This window comes from Aphelocoma coerulescens, chromosome 5 (assembly GCF_041296385.1).
Source record: "Aphelocoma coerulescens isolate FSJ_1873_10779 chromosome 5, UR_Acoe_1.0, whole genome shotgun sequence".
In the NCBI taxonomy this organism is placed as follows: domain Eukaryota; kingdom Metazoa; phylum Chordata; class Aves; order Passeriformes; family Corvidae; genus Aphelocoma; species Aphelocoma coerulescens.
In genome coordinates, this window is record NC_091019.1 from 53,476,552 (window position 1) to 53,497,767 (window position 21,216).

A 21,216-nucleotide genomic window follows, 5' to 3' on the forward strand; every position below is an offset into this window, starting at 1 on the left:
CCTTTTGAAGAGTTTCAGTGATGTCATATCCATTTGGTTTGGGTTCCTGTGGCCTCATTCCATAGCAAATGCTTTATGTTGCACCAAAATGCTTTGAAGCCTGGCACAGCTGGATGTGTTCTGAAAGCACTGCTGTGGAAATGTACGACAATCTACACTCTACCTGCTCCTCTGGAGAAATTTTGAAGTATTATTGGCTCAGCATAAGGGTGATGACATCTTTGACATTACTTCATGTAATGCTCAGCATGTTTTAATGTGTCATATCACTGGGAACACCCTGACTGTGTAATATGATGTACCTCACTGCATGGTTTTAATATCACAAGCACTTTAGAGGGGGTTAAAGAAGGGCTTGTCGATTATTTCTGTTCCTAACTGTTATCCCACAACTTCTGCATCTCTTCATGTGCTTTCAAAAGGAATTTTAAGAGATCACTGTTCTCTTTCAGTCTTGTTGTTGTCTCCACCCTGAAAACCACACAATGGACGTTTAATGCCGAAGGGTCCAGACTATCTGCTCCATTCCTCACTGAATTTCAGTCAGCTAGTAAAAGACCACAAATCACATCTGCAATGTCTCAAAAGAGGAGATAGATCAAAAGCATCACTAAAAAATCCCCAAAAAACTATAAGCAGACCATGTGTAATAGTACAGAGAGAATCCTACAATGCTTTTGCTGAATCTATCTCCAAATTAATTTGTGACCTCTCATCTGGCTTTCAGTAGATATTCTGAGTATATGAAGAAGGCACACCAAATTGGAACCACAGGGATTTCAATATCAGGAACACTAATGTTCCCTATCTCACCAACTCTTCCAATCCTTTGCTGCAGCCTCACATGGAGGTGCATTGTCTCCCTGCAGAAGTCAAGTTGTGTGTGAAGAGAGAAACAACCTTTCCGAGTCCCTCCAGGTTAAGCATATGAATAGCACAGTGTGAATATGATGTAGACAGACAGGATCAATAAGCAATTTCCTTCATAAAACAGAGACCTTCAGTTAAAATCAGCTAAAAATTTTTACCAAGTTACAGCACATGAATTACTGCATGTCTAAAGAATCTGGTGTCCTGTCTTCCTTGCCCACATCTCTATCAGATGCCTGTATGGATTCATCTTCCCTTGATCCTTTTTGTGTCTATCCCAGTCCATGTGGACACATATGTCTAAACCTCATGACAGTGCATCTGGGTACATCCATGCATTGCATGTGGGTATAAACCAAGATTCTCACCCCCTCAGTGCATACATGCACATGTCCCTCCTGTGAGGGGACACACCTGTGGGATCACACCGTGTCCTGCCTCACCAGAGACCTGATCTCCCAGTCCCCTGTGGCTTACAGACAGCTCCTCAGCTCTCAGTAACACTGCTAAGACCAGACCTCTCAGCTGCATAAGTGATGTGTGCACAGGTCTCTTAGGAAATTAAAAAAAAACCAGCCAGCATGGCCTTATGGGCCACTTTGTCTCTAGGTCTATGAGGCATGTCAGTAAGATCTTGTGGGCCATATCCATCACAGATCCTCCCTGCTCCTCAATGCAAAGCCCAAGCTCTGTGCTCAGAATTCAGTTTTCACTCATATGATGACTACTACTTTTATAAAACAATCCCACTGAGATGAGCTGAGATGCTTTGGGTAGCTGTTTGGGTAGGGAAATTACAGCCAGGTAGGACATTTCCACTTCAGCTGCTTGGTTTGCTTTACGCTTTGGGCATGAAACACAGCACTTTGCACATGAACGCGCCCCTGTCCTCAGTGCCAGGGCGAGAGATACCATCCTGCTTGTGATTGTCACAGCTGGTGTGAACTGAACAAGAGCCAGGGCAGAGCACTTAAGAAAGTCCCCACAGCCCCAGTCCCCCACAAACACAAGAGGTTGGGACAAAGCTGCTATATGCTTCACACCTCTTTTTCTCCTGGTCTGGAGGTATGACATCCCATCCTCTTTGCTTTTACAAGATGTAAAGATGCTGATCCTCCTGGAAATCAGGTTACAATCACTGCGGGAGACAGCTTCCAGATCTTTTTGTCAGGGCTACTGAACCTTGCTTGTGCGTCCCAAGGTGAGGATTAATCTGTTAATGTTTGTGAAAAGCTATGTAAATGATCTGTACCATGCTGACAGGTCAAGTACTGCATTGCTCACTGGCTGCTCTTCCTGAAAGCTTAAGATACATGCCAAACAATGCCTACCCTGTCAGACAGCATTCACTGATGTAGTTTGACTGGCTTAACCCTCTCAGGATTTGGACTTACTACTTCTAGCCTACTGATTGGGTGATAAAGCACAAATATGCAAAGCTGGTGCTTTTCACATAACCTAGAATCCAACACAGACATTGATTTATGCTTGTACAGACCATGGACTCAAAGAAAACTTCTTGGATCTATTACAGTACATGTGCAGTTCATGTCCTGAAGGACATATGGAAAGCAGTGAGGGTGAGCAGAGCTCTGTGCTGTCCTCGGCTGTGGGCAGAAGGCAGCAGCAGAAGCTGCTTTTGTGAGCCACTGGCAGGATTTGGCCCTGCTGTACCTGCAGGAGCTGCAGAAGCTCTGAATGGCTGTAAGGCTTGGCACAAGCTCATCTGAGAAAGTGAATCCTACCAAGAGGAGGATGCACTTGAAATTTGGGAACCTTTTTGTCCTGTGCTTACCACATAGATTGCAGCTAATATCAGTTACTGAGATCAGGGTCTGACAGGGGTAGATATTGAAGAAATGATAAGAGAAACAGCCTCTTCTAGAGAATTAAATTCTGAGTGAATGCAACTCCCATAACTAATTCTGCAAGCACAGAATGCCAAAAAGATAGTAACTGATTTCACTGGCTGCTTTACTACATACTTGGTCCCAGTTAGCAGAATTACATGTGGATTTTTATGTTGATTTTTGGTATTAATGATTAATACTTTCATTATCTTTAAAGCCTTTTGCAGAGAGGATCTCTTGCCACTGATCTTTACTGATGTTTCTCTGGGTGTATCTGTGCTTTTCCTTAACTACTTCAGCCAGAAAGCCATGCTGCAGCATGGTGCAGGGGCTGTTCTCTGTATAAGCTGTTACTAAACAAGAGTAGGACTGACAAGAGAATGGGACTTCCTGTGAATCTTCATTGTTGCATGGTCTTCTTCTTTGAGGTTACTGGAGCTGACAACTTACTAGGTGGGTCATTTTCAGGGACTAACACAGGGCTGTAGGGTACATACACTAGAAATTTGGGTGACTAGGTTACAACAAACTACATTTTTTCTCTCACAGTTGCTCATCTGGACAATTTTTGATTTCAAAGCCTAGTCCAATACCTGGTGGTCGTCAGTGAGAATTGTGCCATTGATTTCTTCCACAGCTGGATCACATCATTGGCTGGTTTCATCTTCACCACTCGTACAAGTTGCTGTGGTAGAAAATACGAATATACCTTGGCTTTGCACTTTGTGTCTTTACCCGAAAGTTACTTTCCATTCCTTTCCTGTTTCAGATATTTATCTGCCACATATCTGGGGCTTCAGCAAATGTTCAGGGCATACCTCTGTGTCTCTGCACAGGGCCTTTGCACACACGTCTCCACTGCTATGAGAATTACTGCTCTGCAGCTAGGTATCTCCAAGATTTAATGTACCTCTTTTTTTGTTTCTCTCAAGCAGCCTGTTTGTCAGCCACAAAACTCCATGAAAATGATTTATAATGAAAGGAACTGATTTCTTCTTTCTCCTTGTAAAATGACAGCACATCTCCATTTTAGGTCTTTGTTCACACTTGCACTAAACAATATGAATAAATGTACCCAGCTGGCATTGATCTAGCTGGATTAAGCAACAGGCAGGGGAAAGAGGGTAGGGCATGAGTTTCAGAGTGCATCTAAAGGGTGTAGCAGGACTGTGGCTGTGGTTTGAGATAGCTGTTCCTCATGGGGGTGCAGGCCTTTTATTTTCTAGGAGACTTCTGTTCCCACCTGGCTAGGTGGGAGTTACCTCAGGCACAGTCCTGTGTGCAGCAGTCCTGTAACTAGCAGAGAAATAGCTGATGTCAACTATAAGTGACTGCAAGTTGGAAAAGTTGCAACAGGATGAATTTATAAGCATTGTTTGGGAAGCTTTAAATATCTTGTTTACTGTGTTATTAAAAAAAAGCTAAATGAAGACCAATCATCTGTAAGTCTTGCTTTGATGTGATGCCTAGTAATATTCTAGTGTTTACAGTTTTGACAGTAAAATGACACAGGAAAAAATCAAAATTAGCATTTACAAGAAGTCAGGAATGAGAAAACAGAAGGAAGGCAACAGAGATTTGTGCTAACAGAGGGATTATGGCTTTTGATAAAGGGCAATATGCCATCTATAAAGCACAGTCGTTTCTGCAAATCCCTGTTTTCCTGGTTGGCAATTACCACCTGGCAACAGTGAGGAAGAAGCAGCCCATACACTGCTTTGACAAGATGGCAATCACATGCTTTAATAAAATGTTTAGTAGCTCTGCACAGCATTGTCCCAGCAGCATAAAACTGCAGAGAGAGTGCTGCTGTGCAGGGAGGAGAAAGACACCATTTCTCAGAGCCAGAATTGTTCATACTGACCAACTTCCCAACAGCAAAGGGTGTCCCTATGCTCACAAAGGTGTCCTTAGGACCCCAGAGACCCTGATTCCTCAGTCCCCACCTGGTGCTCTGGCCACACAAACATCCTTCCTGTGATAGGCAACAGTGTACACCAAAATTGTAATAGCAAGTGCAGTGTAGAAGAACTTGTTCTTAACTGGTTGTGCAGTGTACAGAAGGTGGCACCTGTTGGTTAAGCATGGTGTACCTGCAGGTACCTATGAGAAAGCTATTCTGTTCTTAAATAGTTGCAAATATCTGCATGTGGCAAAGTGTTGTGGTTTGTAAGTCATGCACATTTTCTCTTCAGTAATGTTTACTTTAGCCCCAGGGCCAGTGCAGAGCGTAGCTGTGACCAGAATGGATGACTTCATGAGAGGAGGGAACTTAGCCAGCCTCACTGACAGATTTTTATGAAGGGTTTCCCAAAGCCAGCCTGCAGCAGCGCAGCACTACAGATATGCTTCTGACATTTGTAGTTCAAGAAGCAGCAGTATGAAAAGTAAAACACTGCCAGTGGGTTTCCATAAAAAGCCTGATTCTTGGATTATTTCTGGGGGTTTCAGTGTAGCTATGAGCTGTACGACCCTAAGCTTTCTCTTGGAAGCACTCGACCAGTCTGCATCTGTCTTCCTTTCCACCACGACCAAACAGAGTGAACTGCAGCAGTGCTGCAAGCTCCAGGGAAGCAAGGACTGGAGAAAGGAACAAGAATTTGGGAGCAACTGGAAGAAAGAGACACATGAACTCAAGAAAAAAGACTCAGGAGTCCCCATAATGTTTACTTTCAGAAATAAGCCAAAGACTTCTCCTGACAAAACCTTAAATTCCTGAAAAACTGACAAAGTTAATTTAATATCCATAAAATAGGTTATCTTTTTGGAAAAATACCTGGAGTCTTTCTTACCCATACAGAATAGATTGCGCAATATTCCTATGGCTTCTGCTATAGGTCCTAGTCATGAAATGTAGGTAAATGTAATTATGATAGAGGCAGATTTATGTGTCCCCAGGCAGGTTTTAAAATAACAACAAGAGTATAAATACTAGATCTATGGAAAGAAAATGTCCATTATTAAAATCAATCCACAAGCTAGTACTGTGAAAAGCTTTCTTCTTCAATACAGCTGTCAGCCCCGCTGAGATTTTAAATTGGAGTTTGTCTAGTGTAACTCTCACTTTCTATTTAAGAAGCAAAGCCAGAAACATTAAACTTTTGTCTCTGGTTTTTAAAGTACAGGAAAGCTAGTATAATTGCTGCACTAATGTAGAGTTACGAGCTTTTAGGCTCCCCAGTTTTTGGCAAAGACAGGTTGTGTCTTTGGATTCATGGAATAAGATATTTCTCAGTACAAATTTGCCATACTCTCTCTTCACAAAAAATCTGCATCCCTTCCTCTCCTCTGGACCCTTTGGCATGGCTCTCTGGTTTGTCACTGCCTGTACTGCACTCCAAAACTGGCTGTACTTCAGTCACCAGTCACTGTGCAGTGTTTCCGTGTGAATTATTGGAGTGTGTGTGACATCTGGAGTTCTAAAGAAATGAGTATGGTTCAAATCTCAGACAGCAGCTTGAAAGGCTTATGGAGATGCAGAGCTAGGTCTGTGTCTGGCTGAGGCAATGCCCATGCCAAACTCAACAGAAAAAGTGGCTGGGCAGCAAAAGCGATCACCCATTGGACCCGTGGCATGCACAACACAGCTTTTGGTGTCAGGCTAAAAAAGAGTGGTTTAGAGGGTGACACATAATCCCTGCAAGGAGCACAAGGGTTGGATATGCCATATGTGTCAGTGAAGTTTGGAGCTAAGGACTAATGACAAGCAAAGTAGGACTTAGTTTGAGTTCTTGAATTAGACAGGCTTGTGTGAAAGCAATTAACCAGCTGGGAATTCTTTGGAGAAAAATTACTTCAAACAAAGGCAAATCTTTGGAAGGTTGTATCAGGAGGAAATAGAGAGGAAACTTGAGGATGTTTTTCTGAGTTAATTTATTTTCATTCATCATTGGCTTTGATTAACACTGGATTGACAGGACAGTGTCATTATTAAGGCTTTATTCATCATCTTCAGCAAAGTAGTCTGTGTAGTAGCAAAAAGACATTTTTCACATTTTATTTGGTGTTTTTTTGTGCCCCTCCTTGGAGTCTCTAGAGCCACAGATCAATTGTTAGTGTTTAGTGACCTGCCCAAGGGTGTAGGGCCTGTGGGTGGGTCTTCTTCTATGGCTGGCACTTGTACAGTGCATAATCTAAGATGGCACTGACCCTTTCAGACTTATAGGAATAATATTCTCAGCACAATGAATTGTCCTTGAATGTTTTCTCCAGTGTACTTTGTTACATGCCCAAACATTTATTTTCTTCTTGAGTGTATGTCCAACATTTTCTCTCTGCTCTCTTTGTTGCACGGGTTTGATTGTAGCCAACAGCAAAGGTCAAAAGCCATGTTACTATTTCTATGTTTCTGTTAAGCTGAATTAAATTGTTGGTGCTGCAAAGTGACTTCTTAAAAAGCTTATGCTGCAAGTCTTCAACCAGTATAAACTGAAGCTGAGCTGCATCAGTTTAAACAAGATGGTGCAGAGACAAAATATGGTCCAAAGAACAGAGTGCTGATCTGGAAACCAAGAAAAAGGGTTTGCTTCTCTGGAACTTCAGTGGGCAGCTTCATGAATTTAGATAAAATTTTTCACCTTCGTCTTCCTCAGGTTTTCTGGATGGGTGGTAGAGCGACACTGTATTTTAAAGCACTTTGCACATTCAATTTTTCAGTCACGCAATCTTTTTCCTTTCTAACATTTATCAGTATGATTGCCTGCTTAAACTATGTTACAGATAGATTATAAAATCATAATGTCTAGAAATACTATCGTGTCCTCAAATAGGTTAAGCATCTTTACCAGTATGAGTATTCACTAGGAGAGGCCGTTTCTCAGTCCAGAAGCAGAAGCAGAGCAGCACTGACTTTTATCCATCAAGCAGCCTTCCATTTCTTTCCTACATAGTGAAGAGAATCCAAACCTTCACTTAGAGTATGAATGATTCTGATCAGCATTTTCAGGTTAACCTGAATTAATATTTAGTTCAGCCTTCAAATAGCCTTTGGAGAAATTTGGCCTAAGTGGTTGGGGGTTTTTTTAATCTTTTATTTTTTTCAATTTGTTAGAATTTCTTCAAATGTCATGAACTGAAAACACCTGAATATCTCTGCTATGATAAGTGTTCACTTCCCAGCTTTATTTCCTGAGGAAAGTCCTTTTTCTCACCAGAGCCTGAAGAACAGAGCTATCATTTTCCATGGGTTTTAGATGGTTCATGACCATTAGCTTTTTTTTCCACTGGTATGGTCAGTTCTCCAAGGCAGCTCATCCCCGCACTCCTTGATACTGCCTTAGAGCATGAAAGAGAAGGAAATGGATCAAAATCTCCCTAGAGGATCATCTGGCTTTAAAAATGTGAGAAATGTGAGAAAAGTATCTTAATGGAGAAAGCATCAATCCTACAGAGATGATATGACAGCTGCTAGAATAAAATCCAGGTCTGTGTGAATATGCAGAACACCTTGGGCAACAATTCATAACATATAAACACTTTATCTTGAAAATAAACATTATCCAATCTACTGTTTCCAGGAAAGTTGCTATTTATTTACTTATCACACCAATTCAGTGGGACTCAGTGCTTTCCCTATGTGTTATAAGGATTCGGAGACTTAAACACAATCATTTTCAATGACCAGTTTTGCATCATTCAGATACTATGAATATTTTATTTATGTTAGCAGCCTCTTTATTGCAAGCAATATTTTTAATGATCCATTATATGTTAAAAAAAATCAGGATTAAACTTGGCTCTCTGTTCTGGGGTCATAAATCCAGATTAGCTTTCTTTTTAGCAGTAATTTTACTCAAGGTTTTGTGAATAGAATTTCACTTGGTGTCCATTGAAGAAAAATGTGGCAAAATATACATTCTTTACTCTAAATCCTAATGAAGAATTACCAATACGCTAGTGAATACTCCTAATACAGAAAGTCAGTGAAATTTATGGCTGTGGTCTTGGTCTTATTCACATTTTATATGGTCACTGTTTTAAATTACTAGCACTACATTAGAGTGTGTTAAGATGCATCATATAAACAGATACAATTTACCATGACCTTGAGGCAACACGATGTGTACATTGCATTACATTAGCTATCCAAATATGTTCCTTATGTAGTACAGTACCCACTGCAGACAGAGATTTGGGTTGTTAGGCATACTGTACAGAGTTGGAAGACATATGCAAATGATCTCTCCAGATCCATGGCCACGTCAGTAGTATCTTTATAAAGAGAATAAGAATAATCTATAAGAAAAAATAAATGGATCCAAGTGGCTCTGCTTCATAGGTGAGGTGAAATCTTTTGCTAAACCATGGAAACTTCTGCACCTCAGGAAGCATGTAACCCTGAGGGTGACCAAGCAGGGGAATAGGTTGCACAGAGAGGTCGTGGAGTCTCCATCTTTGAGATATTGAAGAACTCCCTGGACACGGTCCTGGGCAACTGGCTGTAGGGGATCCTGCCTGACCAGGGGGTTGGACCAGGTGACCTGCAGAGGTTCCTCCCAACCTCAGCCTGTGACCCTGTGATACCAACAACTCCCTGCAGCAAACACCTGCTGCCAGTGCAAAAGCAATGTGCCAGCGCACAGGGGTTAGGAAAACCAGCTCTTCCCATGATATTTTCTTCACTGCTCATCCCAATGGCCTTGTCAAACCATTTTGTGAGTTAATTGTGACCTTTTCACTCCCAAATCCCAGTTCTCTACTGTGCCACAGAGTTCTACCCCAAGAGGACATGTGTCACCTTGCCCTTGTGCTTTCCCCAATGTGTTACTCCCAGCACAGCCAGCTCATTTCCCCAGGAGCAGGGGACCTGCACAAGTTGAGCTACCATCTCTCTCCCATGCCAGGCTCACTCAGAGGACGAGCCAGAGGGGCAGCTGCTCCCGTGGATTGAGGCCCTGACTCTCCCAGCTGTGCCAGTTTGTGCAAATCGACCTTCAGCAACCCACTTCAACCTTCTGCTCTTCCTCTCTCCCTCCCTTTCTTATACTTCTTACTGTTGTAATTTTGCAAGCTGCTTGGGCTAGGTATCATTCTCCCTATCTGTGTCTGGTTTCTAGCCCAGACGTCAGCAGGGGTTGCTGCATGCTGCTGCAATATAAATGACTAATGATGATGATAAAAGGTGTGGGAGTTGGTTGCCTGGAGTGTTACCCTACTTTGATAACTTTGTTTTAGAAACTAGCTTCTTCCTCAAATTATCTGCTATTTTATCTTATTACATCTAATATTTTACAAGTGGAAAGGGATTCTCAGCTGCCTCCATTTTAGAGTTCTCGTCCAAGGGCTTTTAAAGAGGCTTTGAAATTTTCAAAGTTTGGATGGTGTTGCTGTGACAGTGCCAATAGCCTTCAGCATGAGTTGCAGGGTATTGGAACCTTTAAAAGTCAGCTGCAACTGTGTCCTAAAAGAGGCATTCAATAGAGAAGTGCTCTATTTTTAAATTTGGGCTGATACAGGTAATAATTACACACTAAACAGTATGTGAAAAGAACATTATCAAGGTTGCACAGCTCAGCACTTGAAGCTAAGAAATGCTGTAAGCAAAATTGTCTCTACTCCATTAATTTGCCACCTTGCACAGGTGCATCAGTCACAGACTATTTTTGCACAGGATCCGAGTCTCACTTGGTGTGCATAATAAATGACTCCGTTTGTGAGTTCAATATTTGATTTTCTTTTCAAGGCATAGTTCAGACTCTGCTGTGAAGGCAAAATTATTTCCCGCTGGGGCATTCCGGGGTGTTCCACCGTGCAGGTCCTTGCCACGTGCAAACACTGACTAATTTCCATTTATAGCATCTTAATAGCAATTCTGAGTATCATGGCTCCCTAGTACAGCTGGTAACCTAAGGCAAAAAAAAGAGCAAGATTACAAGTATCCATAATTGTGGGTGTCTAATGTAAATTTTTCAGAAGACCTGGCAGCACATCTTGCAGCTCCTATTACCTTCTCCTGCACTACTGGCCAGCACTTTCCACTTCCATATATTCCAACCCCCCAGGCCCAAGGCAGGCTCCCAGAAACACAGACCAGGGTACAGGTTTGAAAAGCATGGTGTGAGCAACTTCTCCTGTTCCTCAGAGCAGCGTCTAACATTTGCAGACAAAAGACTGCTGTTCCTCTTCTCAGATTCCCCTGACACCTTTAAATTCTGACCAAAAAAAAAAAAAAAATTGAACCATTCTACAAGAAAAAGCTTTTTTTTCTCCTCTTCTATGGCAAACGCGTGGTGCTCTGACTGAAGCTGAAATTTGCTGCTTTGCTAAAGCCTACCTGATAATGCATGAACAGATGGAGGCTGAATTCATTCTGGATCACCTTTAATTGTGGCATTTTTGGGTGGTCTTCGTAAATTAATTACAAAAACCCGCAAAAAATTTATTTTTAAAAGCAAAATGATAACCTTCTGCTGTTCAAATTTTCTTACTGAAAACTATCAATGTCATTTCAACCTACTGGAATGCTGCAAGGATGCACCAAGCTAGCAGAGTAATTACATAGGAAAAGAAATTACAAGAGAGGTAATTTCTTTTACAAATTTATCACTTAAACATATTTTCAGGCTCACAAAAACTTCTTCAGCATGTATATCAAACCATCTCAGCCACAATAAAATTGAGAATGCAGTCCTTGCTTCAAAGTAAAGATACTTGAGTATTTCACAGAAATGTTTGTCAGGTTTTTATAGGAAAAAACAAATGGTTTACAAGTATCATTCTTATAAACAGCAAAACTGGGTGAATTTTTTCCCAAAAAAATTTTTTTCCTGAGATAAATGGCTGGTGAGTACAATTTCAAACCAAACAGTTATAATTTTAAAATTATAAAAAAATCCCTGAACACAACTTTCCTAAATCAGAAAGTGTCGGTTGGATTTATTTGTAGTGTCCCTTAATGTAGCCATAATTACTAATCAATTTTGGAATAAAAATACAGATGGAAGTAAAAACAGAGATTTTAGGCTTTACAGATTGTTGTTTTAACCACACATTAACAGCTCTTTCCTAGAGAAACTCTGCTTCTACATCCCTCAAGCTTCTGAATGCTCTTCTGGTGCACATATGTTTTGTAAGGAGGGGGTCACATCTGAGCTAAAGGTAGTTTGATCCATTACAGGCCAAATTATCTTCTGGCCTTGGCTGAACTTGGAGATATTATATAGCAACAAATTAATATAAATTTATGCCACTTTCCCTTCTCTTAATATTTCTTAAATGTCTTTGAAGCAGCACAGTTTCCATTCCAACACGCAGTTGTGAGGGCAGATCTTCAAATAGCTTATGACAGAGGTTATGTGCCTTCTGGCAGATAACAGAGACCTATCTTTCTCTGAGACTTGGATATTGCATTTTTTCTTGTACAGGGCTTCAATGCATTTTTGCTCCTAAAAGAGAAGCCTGGAGATGCCCTTGAAATAGAAAAATAGGTCCGAAATTATAGTGATACTTCAGCATCTCATTCTTTCACAAAGATTTTTCAGCTAATACTACTTTAATCCAGGAAAAAGTTGCAAATTTTAGGAGTTCTACAGTTTTTATTTATTTATTTATTTGCTTATTTATTCATTTATTTATTTTTTATATCTGAATTTTTCAGCATCCAAATGTGCTCGTGATAGATTTTTATTGTTCTGCTTTGTTAATCTCAGGAAAGATGGGCAAAAGACTAGAAGAGAGAGCTTTGGCTTCAAACTTCTACTCTTTATCATAACTTCTTTTCTGTGGGAGGGAGAAATATTAGCCTTTTTTCTTTTATTTTCTTTTTTTTTTTAATCTTTGAATGAAAAGTATCCTTTCTACCAACCTTGATATGTGTAAAGGAAAAAATCTTTGGAGTAAAGACAGTACATCTACAGCTGACAGGCTGGACATGAATACCTGAAGCCCGGAAAGGTTTTGCCATCTGCTGCTTAAAACTCCTTCATATTAATAGAAAAGCCAGTGAGAAAGGCAAGAAAAATAATCAAAAGTGTGGAATAGCTTCTGTATGAGGATACCACTAGACAGACTCGGATTTGTCAGTCTTGAAAAAAGATGGCTACAGGGATATGGTAAGAGACTTACAGCATTCTAGGTGGCCTGAAGAAAGAAAGCCAATTACTCATTTTGTCTGGAATTACCTAATGAGGAACGAGAAACAAGTTCAAACAACAAATGGATACTTCTTCAGAAGTCCCTTAGTTATCTTTTGACCTCGTTGCTAGAGGACACTGTAATGACAGGTTCACTGAAGAGTCTGGATTGCAAAATACCAAACCAGAAAGACAACAATATCAGGTACCAAAGTCAAAGAATAATATGCTACTAAAAATAGCTGCTTTCATACACTAATTTAACTACTGACTACTCCTGGCATAAAGTGATTGCTTTTCATTTATTCAATTAATTTTGTATTTATTTAGCTTAAAGACTTTCTTGTTGCCTCCTAAAGTGAAAGGCAACCCATGAACACTGATTTCAGTGAATGTGAGAGAATATTGTCACTAACTTCCAGCAAGCCAGGATTTAATTTTGCCCTTAGTGAGCAACAAATAGAAGCAGAAGTTGGACCACCAGAGTTTTTCTTACAAAACTGAGCAATACTTGCCCAAGTATTACTGAGGAAATCTAAAGGTCTGAAAAGAACTAATGAGTACGCAAAAGGAGGAAAATGGCAAGTGTGTGATGCAGTACCACTGAGAGTCAAACAATTCTGCTTCTGAGCAGTAGCACTGAGCAACCAAGCAAAGTGCTATCAGGAAAATGGGTTGTGAACACAAAATAGGCCAGTCTAAACCAAACAGAAACACACACTGAATTTTCACCCCTGTTTAGGTTGAAACAGAAAATGAATAACCTCTGGACTTGTTAAATTTGGACTTTTAATCATAAATGCTTCTTCTGGTTGTGTTTTATATAGACTGTTAATTTTGATCTGTGACAATTCATTCTTCATAGTGCATCTCATACCAAAGGGGAAAGGGCTGTGGGTTAAAGGGTAACTTGCTCTCCCTTTGGTCAGGTTTGTTCCTTTCAGAATCTAGGAAACCAGGACTCGTGAAGCCTTATGAATCCTGACATGGGAAGCCTTGCAGTAGGTGGAGGAAGCAAAGGCTGTCAGCGAGTCTGGGGATGGCACTGCCTGCACAGTAGTAACAGCTTGGTGCTTGAGAATTATTTTTCTGCTATGGATCATAGCTTTACTACTAAGATCAGGATATCTGTATTGAAAATACTTGGTTTCTTTACAACAGAGCTTAGGTATCCTGAGCATATCAGGGCTGTGAGTAGTCCCAGAAACATAAATGCGGAGAAGGAAGGTAAAACTGTAAAAATGGCTGCAAGTCCTTTCCCACCCCTGAGTTCTAAGCTGCCTGGGGGACAAAAACTGCTGCCAAAACAAACTGGATCAGACCCAAGGTGGAGAGCAGGTTGAGCCCTGTAATACATTACTTATTTAAATTCTGCCCTCTCAGAATAACCTCTTTGCTTCTGAGTGCTTCCCTTTATTCTAGAGGGGGTCTCACATTGCTGAGACCTTTGGAAATATCCTGACTGTAGTGCTATAAATAGCAAGTATTTCCCACTGACTAAAACCTTCAGCATAGCAGCAGTCTGATGTGGGTTTATTTTCCTGCTTGAGGACTACACAAGTGCTTGTGTCCTCTCTCCGCTGAGACATCCCTTCACTTTAGACACTGGTCTCTCTGCTCACTGCTGGGGAGTGTTATTGAACCTGGCTCACATTCCTGCTCTTTCTGATCTTTTTTCTCTAATGAAAGACCTCCCCATGGGCACCTTTCCTAGTTTCCCCTCTCCCTTCTCTTATAGCAGGTCTTTGCTTCTCTTGGGTATACTGATTTCTACTGTTTATTAATTTCTGCTCATTCCATTTCAATTCCTCTGCTATTCATATATTCTGTGCACACTGCTGTGTCTGAATGAGCTTTTAGTCAAGCTTCTGATGACCCCAGAGCTTTTCTTGGCCTTATCTTGCATTTACATGATGCCTTTCAGTTCCCTGAAATCCAACTCCAAGAATAAATGCAAATGTGTTTCCCTGCACCTACCAGTGCTTCTCTGAGCAGGATCTTGATAGCTGACAGCATCCGGTGTTACTGGAGTTTAGGAGAGGACTGTCCAGTAAAAACAGCACAAGGATCAAGAGCAGATACAAAGTCATCACAGAAGTGAGGATGTGACAATGTAATCCCTAGAAAAAGAACAGCAAACAAGCCCAAATGTGTGTGCCAAGCGTGCCTTCCTCCCGCACATCACAAGCAGCAGCAATTAATGCCCTGCTCAGCATCTTGCTTGGGGACTGTCCAGGACTTGAGCCAATCACCCAACTTCCCAAGTTTGCCCTTGGAGGAAAAGGAGATTAGAAGTTCTTATAAGGAGGAAAGGAACAAAACTGCACTTGGCTGTGATGTTCAGGTGGAGTTAAATCCTCGAGGAGCCTCTCCTTCCTGTTTGGTAATTAGAGCACTTGTTTGTGAGATAAGGGAAGGTGTCAGCTCCAGCAGCATCTGAACTCACACTCCTCTTTGTATGATTTCTGTGCCCTCTTCAGTTTGCTAATCAAAACAAGTTTCCGCTGCATGTTTCTTATCCCCAGAGGGTGGAACTATCCTCAGAAAATTAAAGCTCTCTTATCTCTTAATGTGTCATCACAACTAATAGCCTGGGGACTGTAAACAAGTTTAAATATCAAAACAATTTGGCTGGTGATTGTCTGTGATTATGGATTAAGAATACAAAATTTGTGCTCACTGATATTCAAGGTAGACTGAAAACAAGGAGCCAGATCCTCAACTGGTGTAAACAGAGGTGGCTGAGCTGAACGGGGCAAGGAAGGCTGCTTTGTACCAGCTGAGCATCTGACCCTGGGAGGTTTGCAGAGATTTCCATTCTTGTTTTTCAAGGTTTTCAAAATAATACATGACAGCACAGGGCTGATCACGAGGAGCACTGAGGGCCCTGGGAGAGCCTGGACGATCTCCCCCTTCTCTGGGTTCCCAGGAGTTCAGGTTCTGCTGGCTGAGCCCTCCACTCACAGCTTCTTTGGGGAGCTCATAAATAACGACTTAGAGGAGAAATGATTTAAGATTATGAAACTTTTTCAAGATCAAGTCAAGGTGCCAGCATATTCAAAAGCTGTCAGATATGTCAGGGCAGGTGCTTTGTGAGGGATGTGCTTTGTATCTTTGATGTGACAAACATACTGCAGTAAATTCACAAATGTGCACTTGCTGCTGCCTTTTCCAAAGCCCTGCCTTCAAGCCACCACCTTTAGATCAGTCTTGTTGAGTGAAGAGATGCAAAAGGATCTTTTGCCAGAAATGCTGTTCCTGGTTCATCAGACTGTTTGCAGTGGCAGTGATGTACAGCATGTCCCACAGATTTGGGGAGATGGTAGTGGGTGTATTTCATAGCACAGCTGGATTTAAAACTTTTCGTGTTAGCATGTCCCTCTTTTGGAAATATTTGTGAGGCCTCACTTTTGTTATGAACAATTTTCTGCTGTAGGCTGAATAACCTATTCTTCAAAGAATCTCACAGATGAAAAACTAAGGCAGAGAGAGACTACGTGGATTTCCTGTAGATATATAGAAGTCAGCAGAAGTGCAAGGAGATAAATAGTGCAAGGAGTGTCCTAACGACTGAACTGTCCTTGTCTCCCATGTGCAGTGCAGAATACACAGAATATTTATCTTTTAATGGATAGCTTTTTGGAATACATATACTTTCAAAAGGCTGATGTTAGGTTAATGATGAATCTTACAAAATGAAGTAGAAAAGACATTAATTTTGATTGGGCAGGAAAGTGCTTTTCTAATGAGGTAGTAATTAAATAAGAAGGATAGTTATTAAAAAAAATCGTAAATTTAGTGTTCTCTAGCCCTCCTATCTCAGCAGTTCTAGCAGCGGTTCTGGGTAAGGAAAAGGAATGTTTCTGTCAAGCAAGAAGTACCACCAGAAAAATATAAAAGGAAAAATGTGTCATAAGAATCATAAAAATATTAAATAATGTCAAATAAATGAAATCAATATCTAGAAGAGAATAATAAAGACTGAGAAAAGGTACTCGGAAAGCCAGATGACTTTTCTATTTTCTTAATTGGGGTAATTATACTAAAACTGACAGCAAGTCTTTCCCCAGCAGCAAAAAACACCCACAAACCCCAGCCAGCAAAAATACCGCTCTGGGCATAAGATCTGTGAAGGTTGAAGGCTTGAGTCTGCCATTAGGAGAGTGCTACTCTTCTCCCAAGGTCAGTCCTTACATATGGAGAAGTAATTTTCATTCTAGTCTCCCCACTGTACAAAGTCAATGCTTACCTTGATTTCAACAGTGCTATATTTGGCAAAGTACTAATATAATTGTATTTGGTCCCAGTCATGTCCTGTTTGAATGTGAAATTCCTCTTAATACCAAGCCATTGTGTGCTCCCTCTTGTAGCTTAGGTGGTGTATAAAATAGCGAGCAGTGCTGACCAGCTGGAGCAATCCCTCTAGGAAAACCAGTGCTGCCAGTGCCCACACCACGTGTGTTTTGGGGTTTTTACTTCACACTAGCTTTTGTCTGGAACTCTACTGCCATGGGCTGAAAATTTCTTTCATTGTTTTTACAGCACATGAAGAACTCCTGCAGCACATTTTTGGGTGTAGTTTCATCCAAAAAAGATGCAGTTTATGCAGTCCCAGGCTACACCATAGCATGAGCCAAATACAGCACATAGGCACATAGAGATGACCTCCAACAAATCATACTGTGCATCACCCCATGTGTAAACTCTTAATGGCTGATGCCCCTTTGTTATTCCTTCATGTTCATCACATTCCAGCCACCAGCTTCTCTGTGCATATTTCATTGCATCACACTGAGGACTTCTCCCTCAGTTAAGGCCCCTTAGTGGGACAGAAATAACCTGGCACTCTGATTCATGTTACCTGATTTGAAACCACTCACTCTCTCCTTGCTAATAAATACAACTTGCAAAGAGGAAAAATGTGATTGTATAACCTCAGATCAGAGATTGTACAGCCCAAGGACCTCTGCCTTTCTCATTAGCCAGTAATGGGTGCCTGGGAGAGACCTTAATAATAAGGCAAAGATGTGGTGGTACTTCCCCAGAATAATTTCTTAGCCTACAAAAAATTGGCTATTCAAGGATTTGCTAAGCCAGAGGCTTTGTCTTTATAGCTAATGGCCTTTGATATGTCTCCTTCATTTGTGAATTATTTAGCTACCTTTTAGATTGATGTTAATTTTAGGATCTAGCGTTCTGCAGGAGAGAATTTGATATTGACTTCATGCTGCACAGTTTATTAAGAAAAGAATAGGGATGCTAATAACAGGAGGTCAGATGCTGTCTGAGCCCCCATGCTGCCTCTGCTCACATTAATCCTGGAATCAGGATTTCCTAGCGCATGTGGTGCAGGGTCACTGTACCAAAGTTAAGAGTGCCAGTGGCTGCAGTGCAAAGCCACCCCAGCTGGGGCTCTGCACCACTCTCTGTGGGTTTTTTGATGTGAATGGGAAACTCTGCCCAAACCACGGGGTGCAGAGTCAAATTATACCTTCTCTGGCTTTTTTCAAGCCAGAAAGGCTTGACCCACAACATGCTTGAGTATGATCATATTTCTGTGGCAACCAGAGTGCTGAATCAAGAGTGTTCAGCTCTCATGGGAACCAGCCAGAAGAACTTCACTCTCCCCTCAAATCCTTGCATTCCAGGCCTGGGATTTTATCAGACTATATTTGTAATCCTACTTGATTTCTCAAATAAACAGTGAAACACAAAGAGTTGGCCAGAGGGAAAACCTTCCAGTTACTGAAGGGGAAAAGAACACAGTATCCAAATGACTCATGGCTCTTTGGGTGAAGTAATGGCTGCATGTCATAGCCTGGGATGGGGGTTTGTGGTCTGATGCCACATGGAGTGGATGAACTTAGGTTGTGACGTTAATGAAATGGCTTTGGTAGAAATTCTGTGATTTCCCAGAGACAAGTTGCTTATTAGGGTACCATTGACTGCACAGTGGCAATTAACAAGATAGGGAGGACAGCCACCAGGTGCAGCCAAACCCTCCTCTGGACACCAGCTGGGGCAAATATGACAAAACCTTTCTGATGCTAGAAGGTGTAGGTCCTGCAGGAAGAGTTGGAGATGGCTGTGGCTGAAGGAACTCTGGAGACAGAGTTTCTGAGGGCTGGAAGGGAATCTGGAGAGGGACGGCAGGAGCCATATCCCTGTGAGGTACCTGATGCCTGTGAAGATTTGCTTTCCCAGGACAGGTTACCCAAAAACCTTCTGGATGATCATGCTCTGATGTTTGATGTTCTGGGGCTTGATGCCCTTCTCCTTGGTGCCCCCTGCCCTTGCTGGCTGCTGTTTGCTGTGGGTACCCTCAGGTTACTGGCTCCCTTGTTATTTTTTCCTCTGATCCACTGGTTACAGTAAGACAAAACGCATAACTGCTAACACAAGTGTAAGTACAAAGGCTTCTGCAGAGCCTGACTTCTGCCTTGCTTGCTACTAATCACTTATACCTGCTGGGAATCAAACACTTCCTAGGAAGTTGCCAGCAGTAACTCGCTGTCATATATGAACAACATGCAGATGTGACAAAAATGCAGGCTGTTTTGTCTGGATCCTCAGTTTTTCCTTTCAGTTTCTCCATTGCACAATTTCCTCACCTCTCCCAGTCCCCTCCTTCCTTTCAGTACTCTGGCTGCTGCTCTGTGGCTGTGCAGTGCAGGAGCAGCTCAGAGGAGCTGCAGGTCAGGAGGTCAGGACTCTCCTCTGATGATACCTGCTGGAGGGGACATGCCCAAAGAGGTGGTGGTGCATTCCTGGGGAGCCCTCACCACCCTGAACATGTACACTGTCTGGAAGCTACTGGTTTTGCTCTGTGAGTTAGAGGAGGAAGGAATTAGGGTCCACTAAAGGACCAAATCAAATCCCTCTTTTAGGTGGGAGCTGTTGGAGAGGAATTTTTTTTCTACACCCTCCCACTCCTTTCTGCTGCAGAAACACAATGGGATGTGGTCTGCAGCTTAGGATACAGCAGCAGGGCATTGCCTGAACCCAGATTTTGGCAGATCAGTTGGCATTGGGAAACCAGCCAACCGTTTTCAGTTTTCTGGGACACTCTGGTTTGCCCATGTGATTAAAATTTGCAGTGTTAGATAAACACAGATAAGAATTTATCTATTTCTAATTTGAACAATCAGATGTTTACCCATGGTGGGAAGACCCAAGGAGCTTCCTTGTGGCTTCAGCTGTGCTGGGAGCCAGGGCTTGTCCCACATTTGAAGAATCTTCTTTTTTTTAGACTCAGGCTGTTGCTTGGGAAATGGCTGTATTCTCCCTGTGGGCAGATCGATACATTTCAACTCACTGCACTGCAAGTAACTTTTCATCGTACATTAAGAATGAGGAAAATAAAAGCCAAGATGGATGTTATTTTGGTTTTGCTTTTATTTTGAATTATTTATTAAGAAGTCACTGCTGTCTTCCTTCTCGTCGGGAGACAAAATGCCTTTGTCTTTAATGATTTTTTTTTCTATTAAAAAGAAGCAAGGTCTTCCCAGTTTTATTTCCCGCACTCGTTTCCTGGTACTGGAGTGTAAATCTGGGGTTTTCAGCATGGCAAGACGATCTCCTGCAGTCCCAGTGCAGGAAAAGTCCCCACTGATGCTGGAGGAATCCCACCTTATGGTACTTTTCTGAGCAGTTTTATAATGACATTGCGGAGGAGTTATGTGTGCTAGGAGTGATTGCTGGCACATCAACAGAGGGTTATAAGCAAACCACAGACTAGCTGAACTATCATTTTAATTAAGTATTTACTAAAAAGCTAATAAAAATATTAATCCTTTTCAAGTGACTTCTTAATATAATGTGTTGTGGGGCATAAATTCTGCAGTTGGCTCCACTATTAATATGAGTTTGGATACTCCAACTAATAATCGATTTTGATGTTTTTGTTCCTAAATCTAGGTTATCCTGAAGGGAAGGATAAAGAAACTGGCCACCAAGATGGTAATCACTAGTGGAAATGAAGAAGATAAAGGCAGTCAAGAAAAGGAAAGCAAAGAAGAAACCATCTTGGCAATGCTTGGAATTATTGGGACAATTCTGAACCTCATTGTGATCATTTTTGTGTATATTTACACAACGTTGTAAACTAGAAGGCATGCAAATAGACCAGATAAAATGGCCATTAAGAGTGACAACAAACATTGCTGACTATTGACAAGTTCTTTAATCAGAATTGACTCTGTATTATATTAACACATCATAAAAGCACTGCCTGCAGGCAATGAAGACTGAAGCACAATTAATTTAACAAGACTTTTTCACACAGTAATAAGCTTAATTCTTCTCTCCTGCCCTCTCCCTTTCGGTTTGGTTTTCATTTTGGGGGAGAATGACTGCAGTTATATAAGTTGTAGCTTTGAAGAAATCCACCAGGGATATGTTGTTTTAACACAATTAAAAAAAAAAAA

The 21,216-nt window shown here is 41.4% G+C and overlaps 1 protein-coding gene across 1 annotated transcript in view; it reads left to right on the top strand.

The window, feature by feature from the left end:
• Nucleotides 1-20,893, top strand: part of TUNAR (TCL1 upstream neural differentiation-associated RNA) — a 28,022-nt gene extending 7,129 nt beyond the window's left edge. The window contains exon 2 of the mRNA XM_069016120.1: nt 20,708-20,893. Within this exon, the coding sequence (XP_068872221.1) occupies nt 20,708-20,893 (186 nt within the window). The remainder of the gene's footprint in view (nt 1-20,707) is intronic.
• The last annotated feature ends 323 nt before the right edge of the window (nt 20,894-21,216 follow it).